Source organism: Plecotus auritus (genome assembly GCF_963455305.1).
Source record: "Plecotus auritus genome assembly, chromosome: 7".
NCBI classification, from domain to species: domain Eukaryota; kingdom Metazoa; phylum Chordata; class Mammalia; order Chiroptera; family Vespertilionidae; genus Plecotus; species Plecotus auritus.
In genome coordinates, this window is record NC_137774.1 from 77129356 (window position 1) to 77149859 (window position 20504).

General features: G+C 46.0%; 1 protein-coding gene across 2 annotated transcripts in view; it reads right to left on the minus strand.

The window, feature by feature from the left end:
* Nucleotides 1-227: 227 nt before the first annotated feature.
* Nucleotides 228-20504, minus strand: part of USP7 (ubiquitin specific peptidase 7) — a 70212-nt gene continuing 49935 nt past the window's right edge. For both annotated transcript variants that reach the window (XM_080677104.1, XM_080677103.1), the window contains 21 exons: nt 18734-18816; nt 16896-17005; nt 15375-15531; nt 14062-14206; nt 13614-13744; nt 12237-12371; nt 11708-11809; nt 11437-11542; nt 9768-9860; nt 9611-9678; nt 9170-9270; nt 8203-8356; nt 7534-7601; nt 6926-7034; nt 6754-6831; nt 4312-4412; nt 3226-3325; nt 2466-2585; nt 2195-2266; nt 1985-2075; nt 228-1525 (listed from right to left, as the gene is read on the minus strand). In XM_080677104.1, coding sequence (XP_080533230.1) covers nt 1419-1525; nt 1985-2075; nt 2195-2266; nt 2466-2585; nt 3226-3325; nt 4312-4412; nt 6754-6831; nt 6926-7034; nt 7534-7601; nt 8203-8356; nt 9170-9270; nt 9611-9678; nt 9768-9860; nt 11437-11542; nt 11708-11809; nt 12237-12371; nt 13614-13744; nt 14062-14206; nt 15375-15531; nt 16896-17005; nt 18734-18816 — 2231 coding nt within the window. In that variant the 3' untranslated portion in view covers nt 228-1418. The remainder of the gene's footprint in view (nt 1526-1984; nt 2076-2194; nt 2267-2465; nt 2586-3225; nt 3326-4311; nt 4413-6753; nt 6832-6925; nt 7035-7533; nt 7602-8202; nt 8357-9169; nt 9271-9610; nt 9679-9767; nt 9861-11436; nt 11543-11707; nt 11810-12236; nt 12372-13613; nt 13745-14061; nt 14207-15374; nt 15532-16895; nt 17006-18733; nt 18817-20504) is intronic.

A 20504-nucleotide genomic window follows, 5' to 3' on the forward strand; every position in this document is an offset into this window, starting at 1 on the left:
TTTTACTCCTTAAGCTTAAATGAAACTAGTAAAAGGCAAAAAGAAAAAAAAAAGAAGGCAGAACTGTACATCAACAATACTGAAATTTGGGGGTCGGGCAGTGGGGGTGAGGGGGGCGAGATAGCTCGGTAAAACCTTACTATAAATGAAAAGGTTTCCCAAGCCCCTTTCTGGGGAGGCCAGAAAGCTTCCTCAACTTCCACATCACTCACTGAATTATCATTTTTATAGAAAATTTTATTCAACATACAACATTTTCCAGCAAAAAGGCAATATACAGGAAGAGTTGGTGTACACCGCTGCTACAGAAACAAACAAAAAATACTGGAAAAGAATGAAAAAAAAAAAAGTGTGATCTGCTGATTCTATTTTACTGCACTCAAAACTAGACACGCAGCTGGCATTTAGCTCCAAAATAAAAGGTCGGGACTGAAATAAACTACACACAATGAATATCAACATCAGTGAGTCACCTGTAGATTCACCCAACAAAAAAGTCACCTCCTCCCAGCAGTAAATTGTACATGTTCATTCATTAAATATACAATTTCATTTTTCCTGTTTTTTTTTTCTTTTAACTTTTATACAAAGTCAACAGCTTACTACCACTAGTGAGCATGCCCTCTTTGCTAAAAGGCTCTCTTCTCTGTTCATCTGTTGTGTTTTAAGGAAATTCTATATAATTTTTCACCTGCTCGTATGATCGCGAGATCACTGTCTGCCAACAGGCAGCATAATACACCTTAATTGTAATTAACAGTGCTTTCCATTTAATAAAAGACCCCAGGATGGCTGTCAGACTGTGCTCCGTGCCCCCACTTTGCAATGGGCTGCAGAACAGTAGTGGCTGCCGGAAGTAAGACAGTTTATTAAAAGACCCAGGCGGCTGGGAGAGGACTGAGGAAGGGGCGACAGGACACGCAGTGAAGGAAAGAGTGCTATTTATTAGCTTGTGAGTTTCTCTGTTTTGCCTTTACAGATGCACAAAAGGCCACTGAAATGTAACTGAAGGAATACGTCAGACGAGCCTAAACATACGACTTACTGGCTGCCGGTGGAGGCCAGGACCCCAGCAGGCAGCCAGGCAGCTTCTGCCAACTAGACAGACTATAGACCTCTTGCCAGCGCCACGCATCCCACTAACTTCTTCTCCCCGTATGCTGACAGTTGCCTTGCATGTGGTTACCATAAAATAACTCTCATTGGCATCCAAGCTTTATAAAAACACCTTCATTTTGCTCAAAAAGGGCAGTCAATAGATACAGAGAAGCCAAACCGAACAGCCTCAACAAAATAAAATGAACACCAGCAGCAAATCCTCCTCGGAAGACTCACTAGAGTGCATGTGTGCCAGAGTCCTCGCTGTTAAAGGGGCACACCCACACGCGGTCCTCGCCTTGCACGCACGGGTGAGGAAGTCAGTTATGGATTTTAATGGCCTTTTCAAGGTAAGTGTAGCGACTTCTCTTTGGGGCTTTGTTGAAGTGGTCGAGCCCTAGCCACGGCCGCGGGTGAGACATGTTACCTGGTGGGGAAAGAGGGGCGATGAGACCACAGAACAAGTACCAGGACCCCTACACCTGTGGTGGCCACACAAGCAGGTTTGGGTTCACAGCAACCAGGTGTGGGTTCAGTGAGGCTGGGGCTTGAGCCAAAAAGGTGCCCACACCCTGCCTGCCTGCCTGCCTGAGCGGCTTCTACGGGCAGCTCTACCAGAGCCTGCCGACCACACGGAGCCTTCACACCTCGACCTTGGAGCTTAGTTCTTTTAGCCACCACGTGACAAAAGACACCTTTTAATCCTTAAGAGACTCGATGGGGTCAGGCTACTGTTCCTCCTGTCACGAAGGAGGTCAGCAAACCCAGGCCGCCCCACTGTGGAAATGGACGGTGGACTCGACCCCGAGCTCTCGGCCTCCAGCTACTTACCGCTGGCTGGTTGGACCTCACCCACACAGAAGGAAAGCAGTGGGAGGGCTCTTACCAGGCTGAGGTTCAAAGTCTTTCAAGTTTACTTCGTACTCATCTTCATTTATGTATTGGTGCCGGCCCATCATCACAATGGCAAATTTAAACTACAAGACAAAAATGAAAACTCCTCCATGAACTGGGGATGCCTCCGCGGAGTCTAGGCCGCTTTCCCAGGAAGCCTCCAGCATGCTGCTCGCTGATTACTCGTCCAGCACGCGCGTACCTTCTCAAACTCCTTCTCCTGGATGTCTAGCAGGCTCTGAATCCGCTTCATGACTTCTCTGAAATGCTCGCCCTATGGACAGGAGAGGACACTGCTCATGTGCCTATGTGCACCGTGACAGTGCTCACGGCCCACGGGGACGCCACCAAAGCCCATGGTCTGCCCACCAAGGCAGGAAGCCAGATTTAGCAACGCTAATCCAAAAGGGGTGGGGTGGGGAGACTTCAAGTTTTGACATGCAATGCTCAACCTGTTAGCTATAAAAGCTCACCTGGTGTATCCTCAGCAAAAAAGGGATTCCAAACGTCCCAAACACCTCCTTATGGAAATGTGCCACTGTGATCAGCATCTCATTTTCCTTATCTATGTCTACCTGGTCCAAAGGTATTTCCTGGGGACACATTTAAACACAGGAAGCAGAGTAAAGCACCTGATGCAAACAAAACACTTTTAATTCTGACCTGCTCCTGCAATGAGGTGGTTAGGTCATTATTTTTGCCAAAATGCCACGTTTGGGGCTTGTTAGAATGGTAAGAATTCAGAACCAGAAAATACCCAAGTTTTTTTAAGGAAAATGATGGGTTTTAAGACATCAAATAATGGGGTTTTCCAGTTACTGTGGGAATTCAGCAACTCTAGAAACCAACAGGGACCCAGATTCAAAATAGATTTGTCTGGGGGCCCATATTTAAAATTAATGTATAAGTACAAAGACTATATATGATTCTACTTATATGAGGTACCTAGGGTAGTCAAATTCAGAGAGTGGGACGGTGGTTGCCAGGGACTGGCAGAGGGAGATGTTAGTGGGTATGGAGTTTTACTGGGGGAAGATGGGGATTGTGGCAATGGATGGTAGTGACGAGTGCTCAACAGTGTGAATGTACTTAATGCCATTGAAATGTACATTTTAAATGGTACAGAGTACGTTATGTAGGTTTTACCACAGTAAGACAATCGGACAAGCGGCTGACAGCTGCCCCACCCACCAAGGACTCAGTTCTCCCTGGTGCCAAGAACAGGGCAGTTACCTCTATTCGAAACGTTCTACTCGTTGCAGGAGATAAACATTCTAATAGCTCGTCTTCTTGGTGCACACCAATAATTTTGTAGCTTACAATTTCTAGCAGCCTGTACGAACAGGATGGGGGTGAAAGATATAAATTCATGGAGAAACACATTGACAAATTGTTTTCTTATTATAAAACTATCAAGATTTGCTTATCTTCTTTCTTTTTAAAAAATTGGAAATGTCGAAAGCAGGCACCCATGGGAGAGGGCACAACACTGGCCAGGTGGCCCCTCGAACATGCGATTCAAGGGGAGTGACCTCAGGCCTCGGTGAGGCCAAGTCCCTGGAGCTGATGAATCTCCCTCTAAACCCACGCGAGGCAGGACTGGAGAAGCTGTGCTCACCGAGCCTTTGGAGGACAAGGGGCTCCAAATATTAATATTAGAGGAAAACATGCTGGGAGCCAATAACCACAAGGACAGTTTTGTCCTGAGCTGACTGTGAGGCGACATAAGAAAAGCGCCCAGCCCTGTCCAGTTTGGCTCAGTGGTTGGAGCATTGGCACTCGGATCGAAGGGCGCATGCAGGAGACAATCAATTGGTTCGTCTCTCTCAAATCAATGTTTCTCTCTCTCTCTCTCCTGCATCCTCGCCTCCACTCTCTCAAAAAACATCAATGGGAAAAATATCCTTGGGTGAGGATTAAAAGTAAAAAAGAAAAGCACCCAGCTCTCTGAAATAAAAACTGGTCATCACATCTGCGGCTTCTGTCCACAGCCTGAACGTTGCCCAATTTCACAAATGCAAGCCCAGCAGCTTTTCCCGTTTCAGTTATCATTCTATTGTCATCACATCCTTCCTCTGCTTGGCTTTCCTACCTGAAGCACACATTTTTACTACAGGTAGTTAATATCAGGAGACTGGAAGGAAAGGAGGGGGGAAATGGCTTAACTGTGAAATATTTAAAATCTACTGTGAAAAACTGGCTGAGAGGTCAATCTGGCAACAGGCACAGGGCTCTGGCTGTGCTGTGTCCACCAGCACACTGCAGGACTGGGGCTGCTCACCACTCCTCCCGCCGCCAAGGGCTCCAGGAAATACTTGCCTAAGTTTCCCTGATGCCTTCTCCCCAAGCTCTACAGCCTTTTTACATTCTTCTAACAGGTCCCGGACACACCCGTGCTTGTCTGGATATAGTGTTATTTCCTAAGAAATGACAAGATGAAATACTTGCTTTAAAGAAAACATAAAGGATCTGCTACAGCAAACCAATTTTGCTTGAAGAAAGAAAACACAGCAACAGATGTCCTCAGCTGTCGCTAGCTCCCCAGGACTCGCTCACTTACATTCCTGCCATGAGGGCCCCTGGTGTGAGACCTCACTCAGACCATCTGCCTAAACCTGGGGTCCACCAAGTACTGAGGGGATTTTAAGAAGTGCCACTTTTGCCCTGAGCCCAGGTTTAGCTCAGTGGATAGAGCATTGGTCCATGGACTGAAGGGTCCCGGGTTCGATTCCTGTCAAGGGCACATATGGGCGGCAACCAATCAATATATCTCTCACCTCAATATTTCTCTTTCTCCCTCTCTCTCTCTCCCCAACCCTTCAACTCTCTCTAAAAATCAATGGAAAAATATCCACAGGTGAAGATTAAAAACAACAAAAATGCCACTTTCTGGTTAGCTGAAAACTATATACTTTTTAAAATATATATATATTTTTATTGATTTCAGAGAGGAAGGAAGAAAGAGAGGGAGGGAGCGAGAGGGAGAAGAGAGAAACACTAATGATGAGAGAGTCACTGATTGGCTGCCTCCTGCACAACCCCACTGGGGATTGAGCCCACAACCCGGGCATGTGCCCTTGACCAGAATCGAACCTGGGACCCTTCAGTGCGCAGGCCGATGCTCTATCCACTGAGCCAAACCAGGGAGGGCTGAAAACTATATACTTTTATTAACCAACTAGAGGCCCATTGCAGGAAGATTCCTGCAAGAACAGGGCTTCCAGCGGGCTTCCCTCCCGCCACCGCCATCCCTCCCGCCCCATGCTTTCCCTTCCCTCCCGCCGCCTCTGCCCCCCCCCGAACCCCGCGCTTTCCCTCCTGCCATCACTGCTGCCCTGCACTTTTCCTCCCGACACGGCCGCCCCCCACCCCACGCTTTCCCTCCCTCCCTGCACTTTTCCTCCTGCCACCGCCCCGCCTCCCCACCCCCTGCGCTTTTCCTCCTGCAGCCGTGCCCTGCCCCCGCATTTTCCCTCCCACCGCCTAGCTTTCTGCTTTCCCTCCCTCTTCCTTCTATGCTGTCTTCAGTCTTCACTCCATCTGCATATGCAAATTAACCACCATCTTTTGGTGGGTTAATCTGCATACTCGCTCTGATTGGCTGGTGGGTGTAGCGGAGTGATGCTTAATTTGCATGTTTCTCTTTTATTAGTGTAGATGTTACCCCAATGAATCCAATAATAAAAAAACAAATAAAAATGCCACTATGAAGTGAAAAGTTTGCCATTTCCAGAGCAGCTTCTCAGGAAATGACTCCCTGAAAGATCACCTACAAGCCTTTGGGATTCCAGCACAGTGAGAAAGAAGGCTGATTAATCCAGGCGATGACCAGCAGGAGGCTTTACAATTTAAGCCTGACTGATCAACTGCATATACGCGTGAATGTCTGTGGCATGTAGCTCAACTTTTCCCTCAAAACTGGCCAAGCAAGAAAGGTAAAAAGGACTTGGAATCCCAGCAGTCGAACTTCCTAGAACCACCTAAAGCCGTGGTTCTCAACCCTTCTAATGCCGTGACCCTTTAATACAGTTCCTCATGTTGTGGTAACCCCCAACCATAAAATTATTTTCGTTGCTACTTCATAACTGTAATTTTGCTACTGTTAATGAATCGTAATGTAAATATCTGTGTTTTCCAATGGTCTTAGGCTCTATAGCAGCAGTTCTGAGAACCGCTAGCAGGGTCGCTTAAGGCCATCGGAAAACACAGATATTTACATTACGATTCCTAACAGTAGCAAAATTACAGTTATGAAGTAGCAACGAAAATAATTTTATGGTTGGGGGTTACCACAACATGAGGAACTGTATTAAAGGGTCATGGCATTAGAAAGGTTGAGAACCACTGACCTAAAGTGTGGCTAGACATGCCTTCTGTATGCAACAAGCACACGCCACTGGAGCGGCCCACATAGTCAGTGTCAGCTCACTTGCAGGCCGGCTGCCCACATTGAGGTCTGACGGGGTTCGAGGAAAATACTGCTCCGGCCAAGCAGCAGCACATCAACTTAAGACGTCCTAATCGGTAAGAAAAGCAGTCCTGGAGGGTCAGGCAGATGACATTGCTATTCATCCCCCAGGACTCAGAGGTGGTCGCAGGAGGACACAAACTCGGGTTCTCCAACTCTGGACCCAGGGGTCGCTAAAATGCTATCACTCCTCTTGCTTTCTTTTGTTGTTTTAGTTACCAAGGTCTAGAGAGACAGAAACCATAGACAAGCTCCAATAAAAATAAAGATTCATACCATTAAAAAAAACTTACCTCTTCCCTAAATTGGCTGTTTAACCATATACACTTAAAACTTCGCCTGTTTTCAAAGTCTGTGATTTTCATCTTTAGCTATGAAGGAAAGAGAGACTCCCTTTAGATGTGCTTCCACAAAAACCCAAGGCTTCTCCTTATGACCCACGGGCACATTAATTTGGACTCATACCTGCTGATAGTAAAGTTTCTTAGGTTGTCTAGGCTTGAAGAATTGTAGAAGATCTCTTAAAGTACCTTCATAATTATGTCTAAGAGGATTACCTGGGCCATCCCTATAACTACACAAGAAAACAGCATATAAATAAATGACTTGTTTATTCGCCTAAAACAAATATCTATGACTGAGCAGAAAAGCAAACCACTAGCCTTGCACCTAGACTTGCAATTGGGACCTGGCACAGGGTTCCACTGCATGTTCCTACATCCCGAGCCCTCTGCCCCCCTGGCTGCCACACCCAAGTGCTCCCTGCAGTGGTGGCACAGGTACATAGAGGTCTGGCTTTGACGGACCCAGCTGGATACGTGGGGGTGGGAGGTGTGTTTATTGATGATGGATCTAAATTAAGTCTGACTTGAGATGAGGCTGCCAATTACTTTGACATCTTGGAGTAATGTGGTCAAGATATGAGGGGTGACAATTCTATATCTGAAACTAAGCAAGAAATGGCATGTCAGGTGATGTGGCCAACTACTTATTAAAATTAGTTCCAATATGTTTGGATGAACTATGGAAAGCATGCAGCAAGGACCAAACACACGTGTGCACATGTAGCTTACCCTTGAGATTTGAAAAACTGGAGCAGCATTGGGTCGGTGTTGAGCCTCTGTGCAACTGTCTTTGCAACCTGGGGAAGGGAAGAAGCCAGACATCAGAACGCCAAGGTGCACACTGCGGCAATGAACTAAATTTGCTTATAAGCTTCATCATTACATTAATGAGGCGCCTCGTGATCTTCACCCAATGTGGGATGAGCAGCCCACATTTCAGTGCCCTAGGAATTACTAGCTAACAGGAATAAGGCACGGCACCATGAGCGTAACACAGCTGATGAAGATAAACTTTTGGAGGCCTTTTCACTTTTAAGGTAAAGACTATAGATTTTTAAATTTCCTGATGATTGTTGAAACGCTTCCCACTTGGCATGTTCTAACTGAAGCAATGGACCACCACCATCTCCAAAAGCACGCTGCGCCAGGTAGAGAGGGTTTTGAGGAACCAGAGTGCAGATGGACATGGTAGCTGATGAGGAGGAGGCTGAGGTAAGAATGGCTTTGGTCCCATGGCCACCTTAGTACCAATCCACTTTAGTTAGGTATTTCCTCAGACCAGCAGGACTAACCCCTCCTCCTGAACCAAATCCATCAGCTTCATCAGCAAGCATTTTTTTAAAAGAACATGGTTTTTCTGGTGCAAAATGTGAAGGGAGAAGAGCATTTATCAAATACCTGAAAATAATTCATTCTATTTGATAACGTGACCACAAATCCAGGATCATTAGGGATTGTCTTATCACAGAAAATGACATCAACACGGTGATAGAGGTCTCTGAAATATTCTTTTGCGGTGGGTAATTCACTGTTATCATTCTCAGGGTCATCCCTGGGGGGAGAAAAACAAAGCAAAACAATTTGTAGACTGAATCAAAGCTCAGGCCAGAGGCCATCATCTCTCACACAACAGTGACACCAGCAGGCATGGAGAGAAGTTCAGGGTCCTATTTAGGGTGCTGGGGGGTCTGCCAGTGACTTTTGTAAGCAGGGACAATGGGGAAAGGCCATCACGTACAGAAGGTGTGCCTGAGCTAGGCACAGTGCTGCTTTCTGTCCCGATCGCAATACAAAAACCGGAGCCTCTTCTCTAGAGACAAGGGGAAGGGCTGCGGTGAAGTGTGGGGTCCACACAGCCTGCTCTCTGACCAGGAGCCGGCAGGTGGCACTTTCAAGCAAGGCAGCAGGACATGATAAAAGTGGCCTGCCCACAACCTATACCAGGGCCACCTCACCAGACACTTTAACAGCAAGAAAAAGGCAACACCAAGCTGCTTTCAGACTAAGACCTGAGACCTGCTGGTTTTACATGCAGGTTTAAATCAATTACCTACGTAGCTGCATTCTAAGAAATGCCCTATGTTTTAGGGGAAGAAATACAATCTTGCTGTTTCACAAAGACTTTTGCGGCCGTGCTAACAGTGCTCATGCTCACTGTAGACATTTTTAGGAAGTCAGAGCATTGATGAAAAGGCTCACCACCTAATTCCAAGACCCAGAGACAGCCAGCGCCTGTCAGCATTGGGAGGCATTTCAAACAGCACCTGACTCGGGGTCTCAACACAATCTTGTCAGTGTTATAGGACTTGGAAAAAAATTTTCTGCTACCAGCACGAAGTGATCAAATCCTTCAAAAAGTACATACTTCTGAAACACTATAATATCACCATCCATTAGCTCATCCAGGGCTTTATCAAGAGACACGTCATAGTCCTGAATTCTCTCTGTTAAATTCGGTTTAACTTCCTAGAGTAAAAGAAATGAAATAGTTACCATGCAACATTTGTCTAATGTTTAATATGGCCATACACTGTATGTATTTTCTCTACACCCAATTCTATCAGCTATGTATTTTTAGTATGTTAAAAAGCTAACGGGAAATATTAATATCCATAAAGATGTACTAATCACTGATGGATCCTCAATTGGTAAAAAAATCACAAATCTACACATGTGATCCCAAACTCAAGGTCACCTCAACAGCAGACATTACCCATAACAAATACAGGGATAGTCAAACAAGCAAAAAAATCCCTCTCCTATCTGCTAACAATATGCTGATTATAGAAAAATAAACTATCCAAACCTCATAGAGGATAAGGCTAGTATCTTGGATAAATCCTGCTCTGTCACACATAACCGGGAGCAAGTCACCTAGGAGAGAGAGAGAGAAAAGAACGCAAAGCTGTAATACACCACAACTGCAGCAGAATCAAGGCAGAGGTGAGCGCATCAGGACTTACGTATTTTACAGGATATTGGCGTGTAGATGTGCCCACAGTAGTTCAAGCTCCGTGTTTTGGGATCATACATCTTCAAAAATAACATCACATCATCTACAAGGTTCATAAACAGGTTTTGTTAGGGTCTTACACTTAGTACACTGTTAAAACAGTGATGGTGAACTTAGTGAGGCACTGAAATGACAGCTTACTGCACCTAAAATCATGTCAGACCAGGCCTGTGACTGCTCCCTCACTCCAAGCATCAAACCCCAGGGGAACACTCCATGTGACGCAGTGAAGATGGAATTGGGGCAGTGAGCTTAGAAATCCTAGTTTCAAGATCTGGTACTAACTAGATGGCTGGGTGCCGTCATGGGAGTAATGATAGGGTTGTATGACTTCGCTACACTAAGAGAGGTGACCACTTATAGCAATAAAAACAATCTTATAGCAAAATCTGATCCACCTGCTTTGTATATAAAGTAGTGCTGCCATATAGCTAGACTGTCCATTTATACATCCTCTGTGGCCACTTTCCTGCTACAATGCCAGGCAGAAACCATATGGCCCACAAGGCATGAAATACAGTTGACCCTTAACAACTTGGGGGTTAGGGAAACCCCCAAGCACTTACAAATCCCTATGTAATTTCTGACTTTCCAAAAACGTAACTATTAATAGCCTCCTGTTGACTGGAAGTCCGACGGATAACATAAACCGTTGATAAGCACATATTTTATGTATGTATTAGGAGCCCAGCATGCGAAATCGTGCAGCACTGGCCACCCATTTGCCGCCCTGGCCACGCAGAGTTCTGGTGCGCCTGGACCAGCCCCCAAACCCTCTGGCCTTCTCTGGCTGCTTCAAGCCCCACCCTCAGTCCCTCAAGTCGCCTCGGGCTGGTCCCGCCTTCTCTGGGCGCCTCCCCACTTCCACCCTGTCTCCAGAGCAACGCGCGGCTCCGCCCCATCATGGCACCAAAGGAGAACATGGAAGCCTTCGCCGCTGGCCTGCTGCACTGTGCTCCTTCCCCTGGCAGGTGGGCCACAGGGCACTCAGAGTGCTAGCGGTGGGTGGCAAAGGACTGCTGAGGGGGGCGCTATGGGCTCTCACCCCTGCCCTCCCCCGGGGCGCCTCCCCACTTCCGTCCCAGCTAATATGCTAATGGTCTGGTCTTTACCCATTACAGTGTCCTGACGATTAGCAAATTAGCTCTTTATTAGTATAGATTATATGCTGTATTCTCCCAATAAAGTAAGCTCGAGAAAGATTATTAAGGAAATCATGAGGAAAATACATACAGTACTTTTAAAAAAATCCACATATAAGTAGGCCCATGCAGCTCAAGCCCATGCTATGTCTGGCTCTTGAGAGAGGCTGCAATGCCTGCTCTGTGTGATCTGCCGGTATATGAAGGACCAATGTGATCAGCAAACATGGGGCTACAACTAAAGATGGAACATGACGCCTCAACACTGGGACCCCTCCTGTGCTCCCGGACACTACAGCCCATGGCCAGTCCTTCTTGACTTCATCATGAAGCCTTGACCACAACAGGGGTTTAATGAGCATTTTGGGGATTACTAAGATTGTTTTGCAAGGGAATAACAAGGCAATATTTGGAATGATGGTCCAGGAACCCAACTACACTGTCCTGATGGTGGCTGGGTGTTTGGTGGGCACTTACGATCTTTATCAAACTTGGGTAACGTTGCTCCAGTAGCAGCCAGCTCCGGATCAACTGTTTCCAAAAATATTGTCCAAGGGTTTTCATTATCACTGAGTTCAATCATCTATTTCCAAAAGAGATGTCAATTTTAGAAAATTGTAATGCAGAGTAAAAGTGAAAAGCTATACTCATGTACTGAAAAAACATATCCAACTGGACTACAGGGGAGGCATGCTGCAGCCCCAACAGCGGAGCACGCCGAGGGGTTGCAGCTGTCAACAACACTCACTGTTTTATTGCCATCAGCCTCATTATCTAACATTGCCGGTCGTTTGGTTCCATTGCTCCTCGCTTGCATGGGCCATAATCGAATTTGATCTTGTGGAAATCCCTGGAAAAAAATTAAATGAAAACAAAGTTAATTCTTATTTTATTTCTGTATCACTGTAATCATTCTATGACTATAAGAAAAATAATCACAGGATCTCCCTGCTTTCAGAATCACTAGTATTCCAAGACTCAAGTGCCCATTTTACAAAAGAAAAAAGAAAAAGAAAAAAGAAACACAGGAAGGGGTACAAAAGAGAAGATTCGCGTTCACATTCAGCTTTCCTTCACTGCTGATTCAGTTGAAAGATTAGGTCACAGGGCAGACACAGGCACCAGCCAGAAGGAAATGAGTACAGGTCAGTTACCTCACTTCTCAGGCAGCCTAGACACAGCACCTACCCCAAAAGGTACTGTCCTATCCAGGTATAAAGAAGGAGGGTAGAGCGTGGAAGTCAAAATAAACCATCAGCAGAGCAGCCGGCACTCACCATGGTCTGGGAGAGGTTCTGGACAAACTCAGCAAGCGAAGAGTTTTTCAGTACTTTGAACACAGTGTACTTGACTTTTTCTTCATCATACATATCATTTCCTTGGTGGCCACAAAACTGGTCCTCTGCAACTATCTGAAAATATGCACAAACATACAGAACAACTGACATACAAAATACAGTGAGACCATGCTGATCAAGAACAAGTTCAAATAGCTCTGGTGGGATGGCTCAGCTGGTTGGAGCATTGTCCTAGGCACCATAAGGTCATGGGTTCGATCCCTGGTCAGGGCATATACGTACGTTTCGAGTTCCATCCCCAGTTGGGGCACATAGGAGAGGCAACAAATGGATGTTTCTCTCTCGATCTCTATCTCCCTTCCTCTCTCTAAAATCAATAAACACATCCTAGGATGAGGATTTTTAAAAAATAATAAGTTCAAATAGTAAAATGCTGAATACAACTAGTCTTGCTTCTTCAGAAGACCCAAGGAGAAAAGTTTCAAAATGACTAAGAATAAAATCAAGGTATGTATTTAGAAAAGACAAAAGGCTACATTTTCATGCCGCCATTCTTAACTGATCTGAAAGCATTAGCTAGAAATCCATCTATATGGTGATCACCAAATAATATAAAGATATGCTACGCCCAGCAGGTGTCTCTCAACTGGTTGACTGTCATCCTATGCACCAAAAGGTTGCCAGTTCGATTCCTGGTCATGGTACATGTCAGGGTTGTGGGCTCAATCCCCGGTAGGGAGTGTGGGGCAGGCAGTCAATTGAGGTTTCTCTCTCATCGATGTTTCTATCTCTCTCTCCCTTTCCCTTCCTCTCTCAAAAAATCAATAACAACCTGTTACTAAAAAAAGGAGGAGGGTGATACACAATGCACCTTTTTCCAGGTAGGTGATCACAACTGAGCCATGAACCAGGACCACCTGGAATTTCACCTCCCTGCTGGACCTCTCCTGCCTTCTCCATACTGTGTCAGGCTTTCCATGGCCTGGCATGCCACTGACCCACACCCCATCTGGGCTGTACTCATCTCCCGATGGGAGCCCTCCCTTCTTACGCATCCTTCCATTGAGGCCTTCACTCCTCTTACCCCTTTCTACACTTTTTATAAATACTCTTAACGTATTGGTGCTCTGTGGTGGCCCAAGTACTTCTCATATCTATGTCCTTACCCTGAACTGAATTGTTTATTCCAAAAGGTCAGGAGACTGGCCTACACAGTCACTCAGCTAATAACACTCAAGGGCTGCCAGGAGCAACCCCTGAACTGTCAGCAATAAGCCCAGGTACATGCCAACCCTCAGAGCAGTGTGGCTCTCAGCAGCCCCCTCCCGACCAGGGCCCCAGGAGGCTGAGGCTGACCTGCACTTGCATGTAAAGATGGGCTTCCTGCCGCTCCTTCCTCTTCTGGGCTTCGATCCTTTTCTCTTCTTGTAATCGTTCCACCAGCTGCTGAGGAATGTCATTGTCGGTGACAGCTTGTAACACCTCACCTGCAGGACAAATGTACCTTCATTCACCTCTGCCAGGTTCTCCTTTCCCCTTCTTAGAAGGTCCCCATTTTACGTCATCACTGCTATAGCAATCTAATAAAGGGACAAGACTGGGTGCCACAAGTCCACATCACAGCCCACAAGCCCAACCCCTCCTGCCTCTAGATGTTGTAAACAAGACAAACTAATAAGAGCATGAGTTTGCACAGGAGTCACAGCCGAGGTCCCTGTAACATGGCCTGAAACACCACAGCCATGATTCATGAAGAGACTACAAAGCTCCCCCAGTGCAGAGCATGAAAGGCCACTCTACTCACTCAGCTTGGACTCCCTGATATAAACCAACATGTATGCGTTCGTGCAGTGCCGGACGGAGAGGTCGTCGTCATGGCCCCCATAATTGTGCTCGATTGCTTCTTCTTTCGTACACCTCGACACCACGTCATCATCAAATTTACACCACTGGACAGGAGAGCAACGATACATTAGCAGAGAGATAGTGCTCTGAGCACACAAGCTCTCACACGGGGTTTTCCTAGAACAGATCACCTATATCTTATGACACAATAGAGGCCCAACGCACAAATTCGTGCACAAATGGGGCCCCTTAGCCTGGCCGGCAACGGGGGCCAGCTGGCCTGGGGGGAGGGACTGCAGGAGGTTGGCTGTAGGAGCATACTGACCACCAGCAGGGGCAGCTCCTGTGTTGAATATCTGCTCCCTGGTGGTCAGTGCACGTCATAGCAACCGGTTGTTTGGTCAGCCAGTCATAACGGTCACTTAGGCTTTTATATATAGACTAGAGGCCCGATACACGAAATTTGTGCAAGGGTCTCGGCCCTTGCAGCTGCGGCAGCTGCCCTCGGCCCTCACAGCCCCGGCTTTGTCCGGAAGGTCTCTGGAAGGATGTCTGGAAGGTTGTTAGGCTGTCTGGTCTAATTAGCATATTACACTTTTATTATTATAGTAGATAATCATAGCAAGGACCTGACTTTTAAAAAAAAGCAGAGCTGTACGAAGCTATGTCCCAGTCTCTTCATCATGGATTAAGTAATTTTAAATGGTACTCAGCCTCACAGTTAAAGATGCTATGAGGGTTCCCTTAGCATGAGCCAGGCAGGCTCCATCTTTGCCGTCCTCCTAAGCCCTATGCTGCTGGACACAGACCCTGAGATCCTCACTTGCTCCCCTTGTGGAAGATTATGTATGAGATCCACATGAACCAGGAAAGACAGAGCATTGCACAGTGTAGACAATGGGGCACGTGGAATACCATGCAATCAATGCTGCCTCCCCTGCCCGGAGAGCAGAGAACTATTCTGTTGTTATTCCTAGGTGGGAAATAAGTGCCTCATTTTAGTTGTGAAGGAATTCTGTGAGTTCCAACATTCAATACTAACAGAGATACAAACATAAAGTATGATCACTAATTTACTATTCAGCTTTAGAGTATCAGCAATTAATACATATCAGAACATACAGATCAATCAGAGGCCAAGAAGGCTCATTGGCTAGCAAGCGATCAGGAGGAACAGGGAAAGGCTGGGCTGGCATCAGTGTAAGTCCCCTATAGGCAATCACACCCAACTCCACCCTCCTCCTCCCCAACCCCACCCCGCCCAGCACTTACTTTCCCATCCCCTTTGGGGTTTAGATAAACCACATAATGTCCACCATGATTATCTCCACTGTGAACCAGGACTGCGTGAAGAATATAATTTGCAGGGTCCTTAGGATCTGTTTTTTGCAAAAATTCATCAAGTGGTAACTGTTCAGGGAATTCAAACCTATTAAAAAACATTTTTAAAGAAATCCAGGTTTCATTTACATGTAAAACATTTCTCCCTTAGGCTTTATTTATTGCTAGACCTTCTAAATGACTGTCTTTATTTGGAAAGGGAAGTAAGAATCTGACTAGGAAGGCCCTATGAACTGCTTCTGAGGCAGCTCCTACTCATTAGAACAAAGTAACTGTTTATATGTCAATACAATATCTGAAGCTAGATATCAGAAAAATGACTATAAAGCACTGAGATACCTAACAGAATGTTAAATCCAAGGGTACAACACAACAGTGAGTCTTGTGATAAATGTACACAGTGACTTTTCTAGGATGGAAATAATGCTGCGTTTGTGTTAATGAGTGATTCTAACAGTGCAAGACTGGGACCACTAAGGGTCTCCTGCAGGCTGAGAAATGTGGGGAAATCAAAACTGGAGGAGGTCATATAAAAAAGAACCCCACCCTATGATTTTTAAAAACACACTGGACTCTACTTATTTTCAAATTATTGGCTCCATAAGCTTTTAAATTAAATGGTAATTGGGAGTGCTGTCAGAGGCAGGAAGGAAGTGAGCTGGGCAGCTGGGGCCCGAGCCGAGCATGTACACTGACCCTAACAGGGCAGTGTCTGAACCACGGGAATTCTGGCCCAGTGTCACCAAATATTCTGAATTCCTAAAAGATGCCAGAAATATGGACTTTTATATGAAATCATATGAGTTCCAATAAAAATAGGAACAGAACCAAGGTAAGGACCCAACAAAACACACCAGCAGGTTGGATTTAGTCTGCAGACTGCCAGTCTGTGGGGTCTGGTGGGGAAAATTTCTTATATTCTCCACAGAAAAGAACGACAAGGGATAAGCAGATGAGCAAAGACCCAGCTGGTGGCAAGCAATCTGACTGTTACATACATTTCCCCCTCAAGTCTGAAAGGTGGCTGACCAACCTGGAATAAGGCACACGCACACCTACGTCAGGATTCCTGAAAATTGTACCACATTCTACAAATCAACACCAACTGAGATATTACAATGTATCAGAGAGTCCTGTTTAAACAAACGCAACACTGCATTTGGTACTGCAGAGTCTGAGGAGTGGGGAGCACCCTCCTCACAGACGCCAACCTGCCACGTTGCAGAGTGGCTAGGGCTCCTTGAGAGGGAGATACACAAGAGCAGCTCCAATTTTAAGCAAAAGTATTCCTTTAAAATGACAGTTGTTGGACACCTAGGTAGAAGGGAAACCTAAATACATCAGAGATGAAACCGAAATACATATACAGACTAAAAAAAGGACTGAGATTAACCCCCCTCCCAAAATATCCAGTGATGATTAACTCACACCTCCACACCCTACTTAGATTACCTATCATTGATCTTGATGTTTTGGTCCGTCTGAGGGTCATACATAAATCTCATCAGTTGTAGGTGTAACACTGGTGGCAATGTTAGGAATTTCACACCTTTCTCTGCTTCCTGAACATTGAAAAAGAAATGCAAATTTAGTTCAAAGCTATTTGTTTCTTGAAGCAATGAAAGCAGGAGTATCTCAGCAAGACTGGAACTTGCTGAGGAATTCTGAAAGGGAGCAGCGATATGTTGGTATCCATCTAGGTCAGCGGTCGGCAAACTCATTAGTCAACAGAGCAGCAAACCGCGGCTCACGGGCCACAGTTTGCTGACCACTGATCTAGGGTGCCATTAAAATATTTAGACCTAGCCCTGGCCAGTGTTCTCAGTGGTTAGAGTGTCAGCCTATGCACCAAAGGGTCATGGGTTTGATTCCCAGTCAAGGGCAGATACCTGGGTTGCAGGCTCAATCCCCAACCCCAGTCAGGGTTAAGTGCAGAGAGGCAACCAATGGAAGCACTTTTCTCACAACCATATTTCTCTCAGTCTCCCTCCTCCCTTCCACTCTCTCTAAAAAATCTTGGAAAAAATACCGTCAGGTGATGATTAACAAAAGCAAACAAAAAGATATTTAGATCTTTATTTATTGTGTGTGAGAGTTCCCTAAGGATGATATTCTATCTTGATATCCAGCAGTAAGGGAATAGGTGAGTAAATTAAGGTCTGGTCACTTTCTGACATATTTTATAGTCATTAAACACTATGAAAAATATGGAGGAACACAGAAAAAAACGACTAGGTGGAAAAGCCTAAGAGCAACTGCAATACCACAAGCAAAGGAATGCTAGGAACCTGGACAGAGCAGCACAGGCGAGCGGTTATGGCTGGGGACTCTCCGTGAGCGGCGTCCTTGCCCCAGACGTTCATCTTACTGTGGAGCACACACTGTGGAGCACACGCGCAGCGCTTATTGCTCAACCCACCTCTGAAGAACATTCCGAGTCAGTGCCAGCAACACGGCCTTCTCCCTGCTGCTGCCTGTGCTAGCCACCCCCAGCTCCCAAACTCGGCTCCTCCGGGGCCTGTGCCTGCACAGCTCTCACGCCTCTCCCATCTCTGCTCTACCTCAGCCAATGCTTTTTCCTTCACAAAAGTAAGCCTTTGCCAACTCAACCACTTCCAGGCCACCTGTGACCCTCAACAGGTTGATTTCCAACCCAGACCTTCCCTCGGCACTTTAACGCCACCCAAAGGAACCGGTAGCTGTGTCAGGCAAGCTACTTGGCAATGCTCTGTGATGTGCATTAGTGTATTTAAGGGGACAGGGCATCTGGAAGGAAAAACAAATCCCAGGAACCTACTGCCACACAAAGGAATGGCATGGTTTCAATACACCCTGAAATAATAGGATCCCCAGAAAACTGTTAACACCAGGTGAGTGCAGACTCCACATGCCTAAGAAATCCTGTGTGTGACTAGGAGAAACTGAGGAGAGCCCGTGCACTGACACTAGTAACGGGAGAAACAGAATAACGAACGGGTGAACTGGAGAAGTCTTCAAACCAGGGACAGAGCCTCGGGTGTGCTGGGTGACAGTCCTACCTCTGAAAACAAACTGCTACCTCTGACAGCCCTGCTGACACCTTCACTACCCCTTCCCGTTCAATCCCACCAGCCGCACAGTCAGAGCTCGCTAATATAAACTGTCCAGGCTAAGAAATGAAATCCTTTTGAGTTCTAAATACCAGCAGCATATGGAAAGTTACAAGGAAATTGTTAGTTCACAATTAAGCAAAAGATCTGAGAAGAAGGTGAGAAGCTACACCAAGATACTGGTACAAATGTCCAAGTTACCTGCAAGCCGTGCTCCCCGGCATCATACTTGTTGTCACCGTCTAGTTGTTCTACTGCCACATAATCCACAAATGATTCAAATACTTGAAAGAGAGAAAGGAAACAGTCAGCCAAAATTATCAGTAAAGCTTTGATTACAATAAAGCCAACTCCATATATTTAGGAATGCCAGGGAAGGGAATGTAACTGACTGTGAGCAGTACCTCTCAGCCCCAAACAGAGAGCAGGTAAACATGCCATACCACCTTCACTAATCCAGCAAAGGCATAAATGCTAATGACATGGTTTCCTAAGGTTCTTACCAAAATAACATGGAGTCAGTGTTCTAAGATTTTAACAAAAGCAAGTAACAAATTGTGACCCACACACTTACTATAAAGCTACAATTATTAAGAGCGTGTAGAAAGTGAGGAGGAATGCGGGGGGGTGGGGGGGTGTGAATAGGGAGAGGGTAGTGAAGAGCACAGACTTTCAGATATAACATGAGTAAGGTCTGAGATCTAGTGTAAAACACAGTGCCTATAGTTGTTAACACCATATTGTACAATTGAAATGTGCCGAGAGTAGAATTTAAGTGTTCTCGGCAGAAGAAATACAGGAATGAAACATGTGAGGTGACGGATGTGTTCACTAATCAGATGAAAGTAATCCCTCACAAGGCATATCCATGTCAAATACGATGTACACTTTAAATATCGTATAAGTGTCCATTAAACTGCATCACAGAGCAATGAGGAGAACATGATGGGACCATTTGACATCCATGTGGAGGGGCTGAGGGGTGGCGATCAACCTTAACATCCCACACATGCAAAAAGAACTATTACAGGTGGATTGTAGATAAACAGAAAAGATAGAACAATAACAGATAAGAGAAGATCTTATGATTTCAGGGCAGATGTTCTTAGGACACAAAAAGCAAGACTGATACACTGGCGATGACTTAAGTTATGAAATTCTGTTACACAAAAAGAGTGAAAAGGAGCCCCACTCTGGCGGAACGCCTCAGCGACCCCACCCAGAACTGGCATGCAGATGGGAAGACCTCCTGCGCTATGGTGACAGTAACAGGAGCCAGGCTTCCTCTCCTGCGCTGGACCAATAAAACCCTGGGCATCGTGGAAAACAACACTGCCCACACTCTGGACGACAGCCGGTGAGGAGTGGTGACCTCTGAGAGAGCCCGCAAGTATCCCAACTATGCATCCTTTCCAGGGAAGAGAAACTCAAACAGGGCCTGAGGGGCCAAGGCAGCTCAGATGTGTAGGACAGGGAGCCCAAGAAGAGACAGCTGTGGAGGAAGAGAGCGCCAGTGACGCACACGGGGTCCTGGAGCCTTCTGTGAGTGCAGGTCACTGTACTCGGGAAAGTGAGGAGATTTTCTGGGGCTGGGGGACAAACCACCTCACCGATACGGGCACAGGCCCCAGAGCTCACACCAGCCTGAGACTGGTCTGTGTTCCCTCCTGCCACAGAGGAAAGCCTCCTAGGACTTCAGGCTGAAACTCAGAAAGGTGTTGCCTCAGTTGTGAGGACAAATTAGCCCTGAACTAAAAACTATTATGCTCCCACCTGACAAAGTTTAAAAGCAAAACTTGAAAAAAAAAAACCACAACACAAATTATTGACAAGTAACTTAATTGTGCCCCAGTACAAAAGGTAAGCATATGCAACACCCATCAAAATCACAATGGCTGTCATCCAATGAAAGATTACCAGGCATACCACAAAGCTGGCAAACACAGCCATGAAGATGACAAAGGTGATTCAA